We start from the raw sequence: 12,378 nt of genomic DNA, 5'->3' as shown, positions 1-12,378 counted from the left end.
CAACGCCACAAACAGTTTAATCAAATTATAAGTTGGGTTGTTTGGATCTTAAATTAGATGTGTACGTATTATGTCTACAAGGATATGTAACTACTGCGATACTGAATATTGTACGATGTGCCATCATCAAACTAAAATTTATTGATGAAATGTACCATTTTTGACGTCAAGAACATTTTTAACGACAAGAACGGTTTTTTTGTCGTCTACACACACACCAAATGGTTATTTGTGAGATTAGTTTGTTTGTTAATAGAGCCGGGTGGTAATGAATAGATTGCAGAAATGGGATTTTAGCTTTCTAGTACATCTTGTATGACTAATGTTTAATTTATTTAATGGTGTAAAAGTTTTCAGGGCCTATTTTTGGGAAATTGAATTTTCCAATTTGCCAAAATTTGCTATAATTTTCCAACATTTGCCAAAATTTGCTAGAATTTGCTATCAAAAAATTTGGCAAATTCTGGAAAATTTGGAAAATATTAGCAAATTCTAGCAAATTTTGGCAAATTTGAGGAAATTTGGAAAATTCAATTTCCCAAAAATAGGCCCTGTAACAGTAAAAGCGTCTACTTTCAAACTCTCACAATGTCGTTTAGAATTATGACTAACTTCATATCGAAGAATAGTCATTTTCTCACGTCAGTTGAAACTTCCAAAACCTTAGTTGTGTTGGGCTCGGTAAGAAAGTAGGAAATTTCCAATGAAATTTCCAAGGAAATTTAATTTTCTCTGGTGGCAATACCCTTTAAATGAAATTTCCAACATTTTTCGTCGGTGAACAAATAACTGTCCTAATTCGTATCACCAAAATTAAACGATAAATCTAGAATATATTCCGTAGATGCATTTGATGGATACTTAAACGTCAGACAACTGAAATGATTATTCGTCCCTGTTCCATTAAATTAATTTATGTTCTCAAATATGTCAAAATTTTCTCGAGAAGAGGTGGCATCATTAACAAACAGAAGTGTTGTCAATTTTTGTCTTGTCCGGCAAGTACAGTTTTAAAGTAATTAAATACATTTTATATAATATTGTATATTGTCTCTCACTACGGTCGAACATTAAAAACTAGTTCATCATAAATATTTGTTTGTTTCTTTTAGCTTAGTTTAAGTATTTTATATATTGTTTTTAGGGTATATATAGCTTCCGTTAAGTACATTTTATTACTAATATGAATATTATTATATCAAGTTATGTGGTGTGACCTAAACATTTTTTTTACATTCTGCGTTTGGTGATTGATATATTGATGGTGTTTGCTGCTGCTATTTTATTGTTTACGCGGAAAAGTGTCTGAGAGAATTTACGTATTTATTGTTGTAGATTACGGTTAAATCATCACTGCTATCGATAGCTAAGACAGAAATAAGCGATGAGTTCCGGACATTATGGCTTTATTTAGCAAAATATAACTATATTAAAAGTCATAAAGTAATAAAGATTTAATGTCGCAAATAGGAACCAGAGAGCATCAAACATTTACAACTTAGTTTTGAACATATCCTAGTAGCTACTTTTCTAACACAATCGATGCGCTATGGTCCCTACTTACAAGACTAATGGTCTTGGAAAACATTTAGATCAAAGGAACTGATAGACTCGATAATTATGCTGCCGTCTTAAAGGGTTAGGAGCAAAACCCTAAAAAACCTGACACGAAAATAGTCAGTACATTGTGTGTTCTCATTAATTCCATTTATGGAACTGTAGAACGGCACTTGGAACAACATGAGTTTCTTTTGATTCAAGCATAAAGCCTTATTGGAAAATTATGAAACTAATAATCTGGCAGCGATAATGGATGTATTGGTTCTTTGTTTTTGATAAAAGGTTTTTATTTGAAGGAAAATTAGATCTGCGATAAAGCCCATAAAGCACAGTAGGGTTGTTACGAAATAATTGACCGATTCCCAGTTCGAGACAGCAAATTGATATGGTTTTCAGTAAACATAAATTGGAAGGGTAAGGCTGTATTATACAGATGGAACAGCATTAAATTTGATACAAAAATGTTCAGTGGTTCTATATTTCTTTGAGAAAAGATAACATCATTATCGAAAAATTAAGAGCTGCTTGATAATGCCGTTTCTCTTGAATCAGAAGTTTTGGGCCACCGTAATAATGTTCATAATGTGTGTGTTTTATTTTATTGTCTCTTTTCAATAGGCCATGACAAAATTGCATTTCTTATGAGAAAATTGCAATACCTTCTCTTCCGTATGGCGAAAATAGAACTTTTTTACTTGGACTGTCAATTTATTGTTGTTTTCAAAAATGTTGTGGAAGATCGATGATTGTTCGTTTCGTGGAAAAACGCTAAATCACACCTCGCACATTTATGAAAAACGTTGAAAATAGGAAACTCCACTCGAGCAAAATTGCGGCACTCGCTTCGCTCTGGCCACAAACAGTGCTCTTGTTGGAATTTCTTTTTTTCTCCACTCAGTAAACAAGTACATTTTTCTCAATGCAGTGCTTCTCTAGGGAGATAAAGGGGTCATTTTATTGCTCTGAAAATAACCGACTAAGGGATCGGTATCATGCTTTCAGTGTATAATATATATGATCTACAACGCACATTTCTTAAGTGGACATTTTCAGCCATACCCTTCTTATATACGCTTACTGAACATTCTATTTCTTGATATTGAGTTGATTTTAAAAAGTCGTACCAGAGAAGTTTCTTATCTGCTTAGAATATCAACTAAAAATTCTTAAATTAACTAAAAATTAAATGATAAATTGTAAAAAAAAAAAAACAAAATTTCAATTTAAAGTAAAAAATATAAATTTTCAGATTAATTTAAAATAAATAAACGAAAAATATAAATAATTTTTTTAAATTATTGCGGAATGTTAAGTAAATTCGTAGATTTGTTAGTTGTCGCAAGAATATCTTTCTTGTCGGTTTATTGTTGATGTTTCGCTTATTTAATTCTTGTTTAGTAAAGATTTTTCATATTGTGTAAAAGTGTAAAATGTTTTTTTTAAGTATTATACCACATGAGGTATCCAGAATTTTCTTAAATTTAGTCAATTTGAAAAAATAGTATCACAGAATTCAATTCGTGTGATTTTTGTTTTGTTTTGTTTCATATTTATATAAAGTTTTTATGTACACATTTTTAAGGTGCATTTACACAGTTCTACGTTTACCTAATGTTTTTTTTTTGCTCAAGAGGCACCCGTACTTAGCTAAAACTGTAGCCTTCATTTGTGTGCCTCATATTTAATTTTTGATTATTTCTTTCCATCAGAATCATTTTTCAAAACTGTACGACAGAAAATACATTTGATTGTAGTCGTTTGACCAGCTGTGATAAAAATGAGCAGTTTAACAAAATTTTCATAAACTCATCACGTTTCTCAGAGCCGGCCAAACTGCTACAACCAAATGTATTTTCTGTTGAAAGCTAACACATTCGTGGTCGGAATTGCGGCCGTACATTTTCCGAAAAGGATTCTGATGGAAAAATATCATCAAAAGTAAGCTAAAATCAAGCATTTAAAAATCGCCCCAATGTATGCTTTTAAGCATAGCACCGATGCCTCTTAACAGCTTATTTTTATACACTTTCTACTTGGGTGGTAGTATTATTTTTTTGTTAAATGATTAAGTTGGGTTTCTTCTAATTTTAATATTTTTTGTAAGCTCTAAAGTCTAAATATCTAATAGCACAGTTCATGTAATTGTATGCATAATAATATGTGATTAAATTGCTATTACAACATTTTATTGTTCAAATGTTGAATAAATGTTAGTGATAAATTAAGGTCAGCAGTCGGTTCCCCGTTGATATTTGTTTGAAAACTGGTAACTGACCAACGTAAAATGCAGGATTTTAAATCCGTATTATTTTATGAGGTTATAATATCTACTTATCAGTAGAATTAGATGTGGTCATACGAGCAATAGTAGTTCCAGGACCGACCCGAACTATTCAAAATGTACGCTTTACTAAGAACATCAAAAAATGAACCACATGTACAATCACTTCATTCCAAAAGTTCTTTCACCTAGTTCTGCACTAGTTCCTAGCAGGGCCTACTTTTTAGAAACTTTTAGAGAAAATCGAGAAATTCAAGAAACTTTGAGAAATTCGAGAAATTTCAAGAAATTCCAGAAAATTCAAGAAATTCGGGAAACTTCGAGAAATTCAAGAAATTTCAAGAAACTAATTTCTCGAGTTTCTTGAAGTTTCTCGAATTTCTCGAATTCGAGAAATTTTAAGAAATTCGAGAAATTTCAAGAAATTCAAGAAATTAGTTTCCAAAAAGTAGGCCCTGGTTCCTAGTTCAGTAATTGAATTTCCGTTAAAAAAAAGTGGAATGACCTCGGGAATGACTAAATTTCTTTAGTTACCATGTGTTGAAAACCAGTTCTCAATATTCTACCATATGCCAAATTTTCACCAGTACATTTTAGCACAACATTTACTCAACATTTTCAAAGATTCGAATCTGAATCAAGCTCTGATTAGTTACCGACTCTGATTAGTTTCCGTTTATGCTTTCACCATGAGCGCAATGTATATAATTTGATTTTGAAGGTACTTTTGTTTTGCGTATTCTAAAATTTGTTTTTTAATAAGTCATTAATCAGTACACAGGGTTCATTTAAATAATTTTTTAGCGACGTTTTAACAATTTGTTCAAATGATTGAACAAATTTTATTTATTTTTTGCATCAGAGTATTTTAGGAGAGGAAAATGGTTTTTCTACCAACGCTTTGCTAGCTCATCCCCTTAAAAAATGTTTTATCGTTGAAGTTATGTTAATTTTTCAATTTCAAATAATGGTTTGATTGTCTAGAAAAAAATCAAACTGGTCACTGGGATAATGAAAAGACCAACGAAAATAATATTGCGATCGAACCGGAAAGTCTACCAAGCTCACGATACACTTGCATAAATGGTTGAACCTCATACCAATCAAAATTCTAGCGTAAAATAATTTCAAGTTCAGTCTCTTCTCGTTTAACGAGTTTTTTAATCAAATTTTTCCTCTCTCTCACTCACTCTAACTCCTTTTCTACTTGTGCTCTAAATGCATTCTTCACCAATAATGGGCGATTCAACTAAAAAAATCTTAACTCGTTGACCTAACGTAAATTAGTAACTTTGAATCCTTTTCAACGGCACCCGGCACCCCAACAAATAATCAGAAAAGCAAAAATCAACAAAATATCTCGAAATATCAACTTATCAATTGTGCGGTGACCGTTTTCCGTACATGTAACTATGCCATCGCTCGGCCGTACGTGATATGAGTGGATCCTGGTGTATTTTGGCAAGTAACAGCAGTTGATTCACATGTGTTGCATGGTAATCCCATCTGGCAATGTTCGGTCCGATACCTAAAAAGAGACGAAATTATCAACTGATCGAAGTGTGTGTCTGTTTGTCATGAATCGAACAAATACCTAAAGTGAAGTGTCGCAAGTCATATATTGTGCCAGAACCGGTGTCGAATAGCAACAACATCTTTTTGAGCGAAATCATCCCTTGTTCATACAGACGGCCAGCATCGCGGGATTGCAATGTGGGCACTGTTGCGTTTAAGTCGTATAGGCCTAATAACGAGTAGATGAAACCATTCAACACGAACGAAGGTGGTGAAGTTGGATATTCTTCGTACCTGAAAATATCAATTTAGAGGATTTAGGATTTGTTTAACAGAAGTGAAGTCTGCAGTGCATGATCGTCACGCGGCGTCACCTACCAATCGAGTTTTCCAAGAAATTTAGCTAATACGCCCCCCTGTTTTGATGGTACTCGAAACGGCTTTAAACCATCAACAGCTGCTTTTAAGTAGCGCTGATCCCCATTTGAATGATGGTAAGCTCTAGATAAAAGAGATATTGCGTGGCCCTGACCCATTGCGGAATACCATCCGGCCTTTAACTCTGCAAATTCCGATAGTTTACGTTTAACTGGATTGGGCCATCCGCCTGACGAATCCTGATGGCGAACAAACCATTCAGCCGCGTCATAAAATTGTGCTATATGTTCACTGGTTGCAAATGTTAAATTATCGAAACTGCCAGTGCCCAGGAACGATATTCCAACGACCTAAGGTAATTCAATTAGTAGCTCGCGATCCCTAATAATGGGCTGACGAATTCGTTACAATACCTTGATTTCAGTTCTTCGATGCTTCTTTTTCTTATCCGAATTACTTTGTGCTTGGATGCCTTTTTGTAAGTCCACCAGCAAGTCACGAGTCAAATGTTTCCAGTCATTTATATTTGATCCGATTCCATAATAAAAGTTTTCACCCTGAGAAGCCAACAGAATATTAAATTACCTCACACGAATACTACGTACGAGTTACAGTACCTGTATACTCAACATCAAATCAGCCACAATGTAATGTAAGTTAAACGTTTTCTTTGTTTCACGGTTTTGCAGCATAACAATCAAGCTGCTACTGTTCACTTTTAACAAGACATCTACACTCATGACCAAATCTAAGACATGATCAAGCGGAAGCATCACAGCACTTTCATAAAGCGATGGTGTGGTATATGACACAACATTTGAATAAACGCTTCCGTCATACTGTCTGGTCAAATTGCTGCCTTTTGGAACAATCCATTCCGATTGATCTTTTTCGGCATCTTCAATAATCTGAAAATTCAATTTTCTTTATGTTCAAGACCGGCATGTTGACCATGGCATGAAAGCCTACCTTTTTCCTTGGCTCTGGATCGGTTAAATTCTTGCTATAATGCGACAGTCCAAATTGGGCAATTTGTGTGGGATAATAGTACGCTTGAGTTTGCCATTGTGTCGAAAGAGGTACTCCGTCAGATGCACTAATACATTTCACACGATCTCGCATCTGAAATCATATTTTATCACGAAGCCGTTCCAACATGATCCGTAGAAAAGGAAAAATCATTTTACCTCAACGTTATAGTTTTCAAAGTACATAAAAATGCCCTTCGGATCGTACGCCTCTTTAGGATAATTGACCTTAGCATTCGTGTGCGACCATTCAAATCGATTCGTTCCCTTTACTGTTGAACTTATCGTGCCAAATACCTCAAAGTAATCGTGCAAAAACGAAAATGGCAAATAAACTTCATCCCCTTCACGTCTACACGACACGCTGTACTTTTGATTAATTAGGCATTCGATTTCTTCAATTGTTTCGCCTTGTTGGTTGCCTGTGTACAGACGAGTTGTTATAAATATTCCGTTGGTGAATCGCGTTTGCATTTGTTTTAGTTTACCTTCGTAAAATCTTCGGCTATCCCATTTTGGCAAAAAGCTTTTCGGTAATGATAAGTCACCGCAACGTGACCAAAATGTTATTGTAATGAAAAACACAGCCAAGCAAAGACATACCAATACGACTTTCAAATTGATTCTCATGATTACGAAAAATAAAGGGGTGTGCTGTTGGTATAAAAGGATTGTTATCGTTTGTGACAGCAATCTTACAAATCTTACGTATATGATATATAACATCGGACGACTATATTAACCTTTTTAAAAACTGCGTACCTCATTTAACATACACTGACAAAAAAGTTTCGAAAAACTCACCTGGAACTTTGTCTTCAGGTAGCTGTATTTTTTGTTTGGGACCCTACAGCTGTGGCAGCTATTGTAGATTATCTGGAGACAAAGTTACCTGCAACAGCTGAGTTTTTCGAAACTTTTTTGTCAGTGTAAAACGCACCGTTCACATATAAAAGGAGTTTGACCATTGCTTATTTTTTGGTCTTGTCCCCTCATAATGACTACGACGGTATGAGCTCTCAGCTAGTTCTTAGGACTGTGATGGTCTACTGAAGTTTGAGACTCTAGTAATACATTGTACGAACCAAAAATGAAGATTTTGTAAGCTGAATGATGAGTCTACTTAATATGAACAACAGAGTTAGTATTATTATAACGCCGACGTAATCAGTGTCAATATTTCGTGTATACTATCGCCGACGTCGACCGTGCGACACTGGTAGTAAAATGAATTCCGAAATCCAAATTTAAAATTTTCGACTGGTCATCACTTGTTTAAAGGTTAATGAAAATGATCTGACTTCTTCAAAGAAAAGAACATTAACAATTCAGATCGTTTGACTCCACTCAACATGGATGGTCTCTGTTTCTGTTATAGTAATTACTTTTCAGGAATATGACATCGAGAATTTCGATTCGAAATTCGTTTTACGAAAGTAAAAATAGCAGCTAAACAGGATGATAAGAAATTAATTTTCAGTAATTTGAGGTCTGTTTAAAAACACTCGAAGATAACGTTTTCTGAGTGGCCAAATGTGAGAGCACAACAATTTACTATTTTTAAATGTTACTTTCGAGCCAATGTAAATACAAATATCTAAAGGAATGTGAACATGGGGCGTACACTAACGTCTCATTTTCTGTTTCAAGTTTCAATCCACAACGCGTTTACAAGATTTATTTGCAACACATTACCTTTCGATGAATTGAAGCAGTGGACTTTAGTTCGGAAGTCCTTGCCCTTCCAATGTTTGCAGAATTTACAAACGAGGTATTTGATTTAACTTCATTCATTGGAAAAACCACACATTTATCGTTTCATTGTAATACTAATATGGATTAGGTCGTCCGTTTACCGCACTTCAACCGACAAGTATGTTTTGTTTAAGGATTGTAATTGTTTTGCGAAGAAAAACATTATTTTTTTCTTGATGAATTTTTCACAATTTTTTATTTTGACTTCTACTCCTTTACTTTGACAATTTGTGACAGGTGAAAAACCACGCATGCGCCGTTGGAAAATATATTGATAATGAGCGGAAAAATTTGAACTGAAATTTCTGTGGGTTGAGTTGATATGTTGACGTTATGCTACAGTCATATCGACCGTCTCGAATGTCTCTCAACGACCTTTGCACAACCTTACAGTCATCGAACACAAAGCCAAGAAAATTAAGTGCGAACTACGACAGAAAATGAATTACGAAGTCCAAGACCAACGGCTGTGTCGAAACATGAGAGTATGCGAGTAAGAAAAGATAGATTTTTTTTGAAAATGAAGTTCTAGGCGTGTAAAGCTTGAAACAGATCGAAACCTGAACTGAAAATAACTTGACCTGAATGTAATTCACTCAGGTCAGACAAAGGTCAGGTTCTCTTCTCGGACATGTGACTATCATACACCATAAACTGTTATTAAGACCAAAAGAACCACCTTTGAAGCTGGATCGAAATATGAAGCATTGAAAATACACTACAGGTATTGGTAAATAATATAAACACGATGGAAAACCTAGGTGTCCTCCGGGCCGATATAAGACCGTATACTTGTTTCATGCCTTCATTGGGATAAAGTCGATGTAACGTAATTAAAAAAAAAAAAAACTGAAGACTTTAAAGGATCGACAGCTTTACCTTCTAATGGCTTGACCCTATAACTCCGGAAAGAAAAACTATCTTACACAGACAAGGATTACAGTGCGCATCAGGGCCTACTTTTTGGAAACTAATTTCTTGAATTTCTCGAAATTTCTCGAATTTTCTCGAATTTCTTAAAATTTCTCGAATTCGAGAAATTCGAGAAACTTCAAGAAACTCGAGATATTAGTTTCTTGAAATTTCTTGAATTTCTCGAAGTTTCTCGAATTTCTTGAATTTTCTGGAATTTCTTGAAATTTCTCTAATTCGATAAAATCAAGAAACTTTGAGAAATTCAAGAAATATTTCTCGAAGTTTCTTGAATTTCTCGAAGTTTCTTGATTTTCTCGAAATTTCTTGAATTTCTCAAAGTTTCTTGATTTTCTCGATTTTCTCTAAATGTTTCTAAAAAGTAGGCCCTGGTGCGCATATGTGATCTTATTCTAAATAAGAACTTAATGATTCAAAATCGTAAGATTGTAGACGTCAATTTTTATATATTTCACAATTTCACTTGTAACTTATAAAAGACATTTTGTTCAACAAATACTTTTATATAAAATAACAGACGTAAATTAAATTAAGAAAATAATTTGTTTTGCATCGGTTTGCAGTTTTTATCACAAGTCAAAAATAAATTACAATAATTTTAACTTCAACCGATGACCAATGATTCGAAAATTTTACAAAAAGAAATTGAGATGACTAACATTCGTCGTCAAGACTTTTCGATCGCCAAAACATATGACTCTATTTTTGGCTTGCCGTACCGTCGTTTCGCTTCCGCTACAAAAGCACTCTCCATTTGTTGTACTATCAAATCAAAAAATATGTGCGACAAATTCGAATGCAACGCAGATTTGAATTCAAATTCAACGCGAAAATCGACCACACACGAATCGGGCACGTCCTTAACGCCAGCACTGAATCCCCAGTGGTTCAGCAGATAGTTGAACAAACGACCGTCAAAGCATTCCGATTTGACCAAGTACGGTTCGTTGAATGTTAAATTGGATGTGTAGCTTTCGTGTAGTGGCGGGAAGCCAACTTGAATTTCACCTTTTGCAGTATTTCCATTCTTTTGGAAGAGTTTTGACTTTTTGCAGTATGGCACAAACGATTTGTAATTCTCTACGTCTGATACGACCGCATACATTTGCTGCATGGAATAACTGAAAATATGAACTGAACGTTAGCGTTTATTCGAAGTGCTAGGTTTCTTATCACTTTTATCGTACCCAACGAGTTCCTTTCTCCTATAGCTTTTCTTTTTGTTCGTAAAATCAGGTAGCGTGAAAAATTGTCGTAAATTTGATCTGTAAATGAATGTGGATTTTGTTTACTTTGAGTTGGACAAGCCACAAAACAGTATTAATTACGACATGACCATTGCTCTAATGTGATCTTGACCTGTATCTTCATGTTCTCGATATTCTCGTATATAATTCATATCCATGAACTCGAGGTTATGTAAACAACATTGGAACACAGAAAAGCAATGAAAAGTCTGCGAATCTGTACTTACATATTAATTTCCTCATGGCGTACTGTTTTCAGATAGGAGTTAACAAAATTGGAACTATTTGCGACTAGTTTTTTATTCATTTGGAAGGAATTAATGAAACATCCTCCACAGAAAACAACTTTTTACGACGTTTTAAGTCAAAAAGTTTTTTTGTACAAATACTGTTGATTTCGTCATACGAGGTCACAGCTGATTTTGACAAACTATCTCTCTAAAAAAAGGTTTTGTATCTTTTGTATGTGTGTACATTAGCGGTTTCGGATTGAGAGCCAAAGCCGTTAATCACAGTAAGTGAACTAATCGAACTCTCAAAATCAGCTTTAACGGTTTACCAGGTTTTACTCAAGAATTGTTTAAATGATAGAGATGGCGAAACAACAACCTATTGATTTTCCATCTCGCTCTACTCAAACACCGTATGGTCTGTTCCAAGGTTATTTGAGCTCTGTCAAAGCGTCATCCATAGAGCCATAACCAAAAAATTATTGTTGACAAGTTGTTCGCAGAAGCGTTGAAATTATGGTTCTGTCGATGCTCTCATTTGTTTTCGGCTTGTCAAAAATCGTTTTTACCTCAACAGCCTCTACAGGTAAGGTCTGATGTCAAAATTTGTATGGAACGGAGGAAATATTTCATATTAACAAACTCATTTTTCAGTGAAAATCATTGTAAGGTGAGTTTTTTATATGAAATACCTATTTCCTTCGTTTTATATGGACAGACCATACCTGGTTTGTACTTTCATTGATGAAGGTCTCTTTCAAGGTGAAATGTTAAACCGTCATCCATAAGGCCATAACCTCAAACACTATTTACAATGCAATTGTCAAAATAATAAAGAAAAATAAGTTGTGGTTATGGTTCTATGGATGACATCGTTTCGTGTTCTGTTCATTTTGTTCCAAAGCTGTAAACTTTGGGGAGGTCACGCAGATACAGATACGCGGGTGAAACACCACACTTGATGATAGTAAGGCGGATTTCATACAAAAATTCACCTACTGTCATGATTGTCATCGCTGTGATGCTGTGTTGATTTTTTTTTATATAAAATAATCAGACGTGGTGTGTTCCAACATATCTAATAAAATGACGGTCTGCGTGACCTCCCCAAAGTTTACAGCCTTGATTTTGTTCGGGTTTACCCATAGAGCTATACTCTCGGTGTGTTTGGGACTAAGCCTACCTTGCCCGTTTCTCTTCTATATACTCATTGAAGAGTATAACCCGTATAACCTGGAGTGAATCATAATTTGCCGATCCATGAAGCAATCGTCTTCTTCTCGTTTTTTCTACCTCTTAACACATTCATTCCTGAACCCAATACCACATCTGTATATAGAAATACAGTTAAAACAATGCTCTGATACATCTCGCAATGAGAATGGACTTTTTTACCTGTCGTCTTAAGAAAGACGCACAGGGGTTTAGAGGGTCTTCGGAATATCTGTGTA

General features: G+C 34.6%; 2 protein-coding genes across 4 annotated transcripts; both read right to left on the bottom strand.

Annotated features, from left to right (window-relative positions):
• Positions 1-4,294: 4,294 nt before the first annotated feature.
• Positions 4,295-8,755, bottom strand: LOC119081361 (D-glucuronyl C5-epimerase B). 2 transcript variants are annotated; one of them, XM_037190214.1, is made up of 9 exons: positions 8,458-8,753; positions 7,251-7,416; positions 6,922-7,184; positions 6,704-6,856; positions 6,352-6,642; positions 6,148-6,291; positions 5,735-6,084; positions 5,436-5,650; positions 4,295-5,369 (listed from the first exon to the last, which is right to left on the bottom strand). In XM_037190214.1, exons 1-9 carry the CDS (start codon positions 8,554-8,556, stop codon positions 5,218-5,220), a joined length of 1,833 nt encoding a protein of 610 aa, XP_037046109.1. In that variant the 5' UTR covers positions 8,557-8,753; the 3' UTR covers positions 4,295-5,217. The 2 variants fall into 2 exon arrangements, with proteins under 2 accessions (XP_037046109.1, XP_037046107.1); XM_037190212.1 differs by having other exon boundaries at positions 6,922-7,416; positions 8,458-8,755.
• Positions 8,756-9,876: 1,121 nt separating this feature from the next.
• On the bottom strand, positions 9,877-11,121 carry LOC119081360 (coenzyme Q-binding protein COQ10, mitochondrial). 2 transcript variants are annotated; one of them, XM_037190210.1, is made up of 3 exons: positions 10,925-11,121; positions 10,638-10,715; positions 9,877-10,571 (listed from the first exon to the last, which is right to left on the bottom strand). In XM_037190210.1, the coding sequence occupies exons 1-3, from the start codon at positions 11,002-11,004 to the stop codon at positions 10,118-10,120; spliced, it is 612 nt and encodes a 203-aa protein (XP_037046105.1). In that variant the 5' UTR covers positions 11,005-11,121; the 3' UTR covers positions 9,877-10,117. The 2 variants fall into 2 exon arrangements, with proteins under 2 accessions (XP_037046105.1, XP_037046106.1); XM_037190211.1 differs by lacking the exon at positions 10,925-11,121 and adding an exon at positions 10,779-10,912.
• Positions 11,122-12,378: the final 1,257 nt, after the last annotated feature.

This window comes from Bradysia coprophila, unplaced genomic scaffold (assembly GCF_014529535.1).
Source record: "Bradysia coprophila strain Holo2 unplaced genomic scaffold, BU_Bcop_v1 contig_358, whole genome shotgun sequence".
NCBI classification, from domain to species: Eukaryota; Metazoa; Arthropoda; class Insecta; order Diptera; family Sciaridae; genus Bradysia; species Bradysia coprophila.
This window is presented reverse-complemented; position numbering and strand designations above follow the sequence as displayed.

What these genes read in the sequence shown, in the direction of transcription:
- LOC119081361 (XM_037190212.1), bottom strand. Translation starts at nt 8,556, where the DNA reads ATGAATGAAGTTAAATCAAATACCTCGTTTGTAAATTCTGCAAACATT. An exon ending in CTGCTTCAATTCATCGAAAG is followed by an intron (nt 7,417 to 8,457) that starts GTAATGTGTTGC and finishes TTATACCAACAG; the next exon opens with CACACCCCTTTATTTTTCGT. An exon ending in CTTGCGACACTTCACTTTAG is followed by an intron (nt 5,370 to 5,435) that starts GTATTTGTTCGA and finishes GTCTCTTTTTAG; the next exon opens with GTATCGGACCGAACATTGCC.
- LOC119081360 (XM_037190210.1), bottom strand. Translation starts at nt 11,004, where the DNA reads ATGAATAAAAAACTAGTCGCAAATAGTTCCAATTTTGTTAACTCCTAT. An exon ending in CGCCATGAGGAAATTAATAT is followed by an intron (nt 10,716 to 10,924) that starts GTAAGTACAGAT and finishes ATTCATTTACAG; the next exon opens with ATCAAATTTACGACAATTTT. An exon ending in AGGAGAAAGGAACTCGTTGG is followed by an intron (nt 10,572 to 10,637) that starts GTACGATAAAAG and finishes TCATATTTTCAG; the next exon opens with TTATTCCATGCAGCAAATGT.